This window comes from Monopterus albus, unplaced genomic scaffold (genome assembly GCF_001952655.1).
Source record: "Monopterus albus unplaced genomic scaffold, M_albus_1.0 scaffold26.1, whole genome shotgun sequence".
Lineage (NCBI taxonomy): Eukaryota > Metazoa > Chordata > Actinopteri > Synbranchiformes > Synbranchidae > Monopterus > Monopterus albus.
In genome coordinates this window covers 774,845-780,894 of record NW_018127906.1, presented here as the reverse complement: position 1 = coordinate 780,894, position 6,050 = coordinate 774,845, and the positions used below count along the sequence as shown (strand labels likewise).

The 6,050-nt window shown below is 50.7% G+C and overlaps 1 protein-coding gene and 1 long non-coding RNA gene across 5 annotated transcripts in view; one reads left to right on the top strand and one right to left on the bottom strand.

Annotated features, from left to right (window-relative positions):
* The window catches only part of ccdc180 (coiled-coil domain containing 180), a 58,680-nt gene that overhangs the window by 31,999 nt on the left and 20,631 nt on the right, over positions 1–6,050 (top strand). For all 4 annotated transcript variants that reach the window (XM_020595160.1, XM_020595161.1, XM_020595159.1 and 1 more), the window contains exons 12-14: positions 5,394–5,513; positions 5,617–5,790; positions 5,913–6,028. In XM_020595160.1, the coding sequence (XP_020450816.1) occupies positions 5,394–5,513; positions 5,617–5,790; positions 5,913–6,028 (410 nt within the window). The remainder of the gene's footprint in view (positions 1–5,393; positions 5,514–5,616; positions 5,791–5,912; positions 6,029–6,050) is intronic.
* Positions 4,144–5,161, bottom strand: LOC109957350 (uncharacterized). Its single transcript, XR_002274545.1, has 3 exons — positions 4,793–5,161; positions 4,404–4,679; positions 4,144–4,309 (listed from the first exon to the last, which is right to left on the bottom strand). It is a non-coding gene; the product is annotated as an uncharacterized LOC109957350 (long non-coding RNA).

Genomic DNA, 6,050 nt, shown 5'->3' with positions numbered 1-6,050 from the left:
ACCCGCCTGCGGCCCCATAGGCTACCCCATGCCAGGCGACAAGTTACGGAGGAGCTCATACAGACCATGGCCCACAACGGCATTATTGAGCCCTCGGACAGCCCGTGGGCCACCCCGGTGGTGCTGGTGCGTAAGAAGGGGGGCGGTTGGTGGCCCTGCATGGATTACAGATACCTCAACGCAGTCACAAAAAAGGACCTGTATCCCCTGCCTCAAATAGACGATGCCCTGGACTATGTGGCTGGCTCATCATGGTTCAGCTCTTTGGACCTGAGGAGCAGATACTGGCAGGCGGAGCTGGCACTGGAAGCAAAGGCCAAAACAGCTTTCATCATTGGACAGGGGTTGTGGCAGTTCCAAGTGATGCCGTTTGGGCTATGTAATGCTCCTGCCACCTTCGAGCATCTCATGGAACGGGTGCTAGGCGACATACCTCGGAGCCCGTGCGTGGTGTACCTAGATGACCTGCTGGTGCACGCTGGTGACTTTGATGGGGCGCTTCAGAATCTGAGGGAGGTGTTCACTGCCATTCGGCGGGCTGGGTTACGGTTGAACCCAGCCAAGTGTAACTTAATGGCGACAGAGACATTGTTTTTGGGACATGTGGTCAGTGAGCATGGCGTAGCCACGGACCCTAACAAGGTATCTGCCATACGGGGCTGGCCCCCCACAACGTCCGTCACTGAGCTGCGGTGTTTCTTGGGACTATCTTCCTACTACAGGAGGTTTGTGAAGGATTTCGCCGGCATTGCTAGTCCCCTCCACCTACTCACTGAGAAAGGGCAAGCCTTCCTCTGGTCTGATGCATGTGAGGCAGCTTTCCAACAGCTCAAAACGGCACCTGTGCTAGCCTATATTGCGTCACCAGATGGGAACTACTGGCTGTCATCTTGGCGGTAAGACATTTTTGGCCATATCTCCTGGGCAGCCGGTTCTTGCTGCGTACGGACCATGCCTCACTCACCTGGCTGCTTAATTTCAAACGGGGGCATTGGCCTTCTACAGTTGTAGCCTGAGCCGAGCAGAGCGCAATTATTGCATCACCAGACGGGAACTACTGTCTGTCATCTTAGCGGTGAGACATTTCTAGCCATATCTTCTGGGCAGCCGGTTCTTGCTGCGTACGGACCATGCCTCACTCACCTGGCTGCTTAATTTCAAACAGCCTGAGGGCCAGGTTGCAAGGTGGCTGGAAGTGCTACAAGAATACGACTTCAAAGTGTAACATTGTCCGGGACACCAGCATGTCAATGCTGACGCCCTCTCCAGGCATCCGTGCACCGTGGAGGGGTGTCGGCACTGCCCGCGACAAGAAAGAGGTCAGGAGCCAGAAGCCGCGGCCGCGAAGGCCATCACTCATCAACCGACACATCTACAGCCTTGGACTAAAGAGCAACTGAGGCACCAACAAGGAGCCGATCCTGTCTTAGCAATGGTGAGGGGATGGCTAGAGATTCAACAGCGCCCCGACTGGCCCGCAGTGTCCTCAGAGGGACCCGAGGTGAAGGCACTGTACTCGCAGTGTGGTAACTTAGAGCTTCACGAAGGGGTGCTCTATCGGCGGTGGCAGGCCCCTGATCGGGTATCTAGTCACCTGCAGCTCCTGGTCCCTCATGCCCTCAGGCCGGAGGTTCTCTGGTGGGTGCATGGTTCGGTGGGGAAGGGACACTATGGCAATTCAAAGACTCTTTGTCGCCTGAGGCAGAGATTCTATTGGGCCAGGTGTCGGCAAGATGTCGAACTTCACGTCCACTGTTGTGACACCTGTACCGCTCAGAAGGGGCCCAGTCAGAGATCCCGCGTGCCCATGCAGCAATATCTGGTGGGGGCACCCATGGAGAGGGTAGGAGTGGACATACTGGGCCCGTTCCCCGTTACGGACTCCAGCAACCGGTACATCCTTGTGGCCATGGATTACTTCACTAAGTGGCCCGAGGCGTATGCAGTACCAGACCAAGGGGCCACTTCAGCCACTAAGAGGCTGGTGGAGGACATGTTTGCTTGGTTTGGGGTCCCCGGAGAACTCCACAGCCACCAGGGGAGAAATTTTGAAAGTCGCCTTCTCCGGGACGTATGTCAGCGTTTGGGGGTAAAGAAAGCACGCACTACTCCTCTCCACCCCCAGAGCGATGGGTTAGTGGAGAGGTTCAACAGGACCCTGGCTACTCAACTAGCGATCCTGATGAGTTGCCAACAGAGAGACTGGGATCAACACCTACCCTTAGTCCTGTGGTCGTATCGAACGGCAGTACAGGAGTACAGCCTGTGTACTCCTGCGTCCCTGATGTTTGGCAGAGAACTTCGCACATGAGTAGACTTGGTATTTGGATCACCTCCGGAGCCTGAGGTCCCCGGAGGTCCAGAGATGGACTATTACTGACGCCTGAGGGAGAGAATGCAGGTGGTACATGAGCTAGCACGGCAGGTGCAGAAGAACGCAGGACTGAGGCAGAAGCGAACCTATGATATTCGCTGCTATGGACATTCTCTGAAAACGGGAGATCAAGTGTGGATCTACTGTCCACTGTGGAAGAGAGATGTCTCTCCAAAGCTGGCAGGGACCGGGAGAAGTGGTGGATTGTCTCTCGGAGGTGGTGTTTCGAGTACGGATCCCAGGGAGGGGCAGGATAGTAGTACTGCACAAAGATTGGCTGGCGCCCTATCACCCTATGGCTCCAGCGGTAGACAGTGGTGACTGTGTCCCACCATCTGTTCCGGATGCCAGTGAGGAGGATCCTGCGGGGACCATACAGGAGGCAGGCCCTATGAATGGGGACCGGGAGAGGCCGGTGTGGCGACGGAGACCTCCTGGATATTATAGGGACTTTGTTTTGACTGATGGGGTCAGTGGGGACACTTGAACCCTCAAGGGGGGGCTGTGTGGTCCAGTGAGGGGGCTTATGTTATTAGGTATTGCCGGCTGTTACGTTGTTCATGTCGCTTTAAGAGACTGTTGAATTATGGGGGTTCTCATGTAAAAAAGAGGGGGAAGAGCCGGGGCAGAAAAACAAGTGTGTGATTGTTACCTGTTCTGTGTGAGTTGCTCTACATTGTTGAGGAAGGAAGAGAGCTAATAAAGAGTTACGGTGGTGTCTGGCGACGCTGCAGCAGACTCGCCTAAAAAGGCAAAACGGTGTGGATTTATCTGTCTTCATTGCGCAACAGGTTAGTCTCCAGTTAGGCCTAGGTTGCTCTAGGAATCATTACAATATTAATTAGGTACACATACGTAGACAAACTGCTCTGCCATACATGCATCTCGTACACACCTTCACATCAAGGTTTTGCCCATTTAACATTCTGTCCATTTACATGTAATACTTAACACTAAAGCGGTTACCAATTAAAAAGGCTATACTTTCAGTCAACATTCCACAATTCACTTCCCGCCTATGATGAACCCGCGCATGCATGCACACACAAAGCCTAGTATCATCAAAACCATTGTTTGGCAAATTAAAGAAACAACCCAAATAATGCCCCATGTACTGACTGGGCAAACTATACATCAATTTCACAATCCATTTCCCGCCTAACGCATGGCTCATGTATGAGAGGCCCCTTTGTTAGTATCATCAAAAACACTGTGCTTGCTGAACTTGAAATAATCAGTATGACTGGAAAAATAACTGACATCTCCCACCTGCGCGCGCAGAAGAAAAAACGCCTTTGACGTGTTTGTCAATGGCAATATAACACTAATTAAACTGGTTGAACTAACATTATCTCCACCTTTCAAAGCTGCTTTTTTGTAAAAAATATCAGCCTTTAAAAACTCAGTTAACACTAGCTTGCAAGCTAGTTAGTGTTAGAGCTACTAGCTAGCTAGGGGTAGGGCTACTAGCTTGCTCTAACGCTAAAGATTTTTAATCGTCAAAAATGGCCTCTATGTAGCCGCTGTGAGACGACCGCACAGGAAACACCTCTAGCTTGTTCTGATGAAACTTTGTCTGTAGCTCGTTGTCGACCTTGCTGCGGTTGTAAAAGGTGTCCCATGTGTATTAATGTTTGGCTTATGAGTTACTAATCTGGGAACTTTACCTAAATCTCAGCAGCATCTGTTGTCGTCACCCCCGCGGACCTCAGGGCACGCTGTATCTGTTACGGAAAACCGTATATACGTATACTAGTTCGGACTCAGTAAAAAGGCAGAACTCTGACTCAGGCTTAACCAGGTAAGGGTATTTTAATGACTACAGAAATGAGTGGTCAGAACCGGTCTCGTCAGCTGATCTCAGGGCAACGGAGAATGCTGGGTTGACTGGACTGCTAGAGCTACAACCCGAGGTTGTAGGAGATGCGCAGCTAGCTAAAGAAAAGCAGAGGATGAGAATGAGTAACAGTGACGCTAAGATTATGGCAATACTGATAGTTATACTGAGGGCCTGAATAGCAGAATTTACTGGCTCAAGTCAGGTGAACACCATAGGCATGAAACACAGTCCAGAGGAGGTGTAGGAGCTGGCACAGGAGATCACTGGTCCGGCGTGCAATAGATGGTGAGGATCAGGCTTGCAGCGGATGGTAGAGCAGGTAGCAAGATGGTGTGAGGACGGCTGACAGTTGGGATCCAGAGCCAGGCAACCAGTCCCAGCAAGAGTTGGTCTCCTCGTACTGAGGAGTGTCACCTAAAGAAACGGTTCATAATCCGGGCACCAAATGGTGCTAATACAAAAAGGCTGCAACCAACAAGCAGAGGGTATTTTGTTCTTTAACACTAGTCCACAGCAAAAACAGTTCAAACAGAAAGCAACCCTTCAACAAACAAGAAGGGCATTCAGTTTGTTACTACCTGAAATCAAGTCCATACATAGGGAATCCTAGTGATAAGAGCAAAGACAGGTTACCGGCAGGAATACAAGAGATCATCTGGCAACGATGGCACACCAACGCTCCCCTTAAGTGCTAGTCTGGTAATTGAGAGCAGGTGTGCCTCGCCGCCTAGAATGCCTTCCCACCTGTGCGGAGGCGGAGTTACTGTGACAGCCTGTGCCAGCAGATGAGGTGCTGGGGTTGGTCTGGGCCACGGATGTAACAGTATCCTGGGTAGTGGGCTGCCATATGGGAAAAAGTACGCACTTGTACATGCTGTCAAAAGTCTGCGAGTACTTGTTTATGAAAATTTGTAAATCCCATGCCCAGTGAGCAGTACATCTGATTTTAGATGCTTGCTGTCATCACTAACCTTTGTTTAGTTGCTCAACAGGCATACTGCATTTGTATGAGATGTAGCATTGCATTGTGGGATTTTTATACCACATGTTTATCACGTTTGGCAGTAGTCCTCCCTCAGAGACAGCTCTGAGTCAGCTGCTTGTTTCAGGTGTTTGGACCCTGGTGTGAGGCTTACTTAGTGCATGTAGGAGGAAGTGTGATTATGTTTCCTCCTGCAGGAGGCACTCTCTGCTCTACAGCTGTCAGAGGAGGAGGTGAACAATGTCGTTAGCTCTGAGTTCCTCACTTTGATTGGACGAATCCAGAATCAGGATGAAGAGCGATTGGCTGCTTTAGATGTGAGTCACACAAGTCTGACTAAGACTCTACTGTCTTTACTGCTAGTTAGCAAAACATGTTTGCATTTATAAAGCCTAAGCCATCCTACCTGTCTGTCTGCAGGTGTGCTGTGACTCTGGGGCTCATCATGCTCTCAGTCTCAGCAGGTGTGTGTTTATTGTGATGCGAGGAGCAGCATTACTATGGGAGACACACATACGCAGGTTAGAGAAGAGAGAAGAAGAACTACAACAACAGCTGGATGGTCTCCGATGCTCACAGCAACAAAACATACAGGTGAATCTCATCTTGTACACAGTAACCTGAAGGGCACACCTTCACTTGAGGTGGGCAGGGTATCTTGTGAGCAGGTAGGGGTAGGAGTGTCTCCCATGATGCTTTGCTGTTTTGTTTTTTAGAAGAAGAAGAAGAGTCTGGACGAGCTGCTGGGTGGACTCCGCCAGGAGAGTAGTGAGGAGGCTCTGAAGACCTCCCTGAACAAAACTGTTTGCTACCTGCAGGAAATCAAACACAGGTACTGCAGCAGACATGCTAAT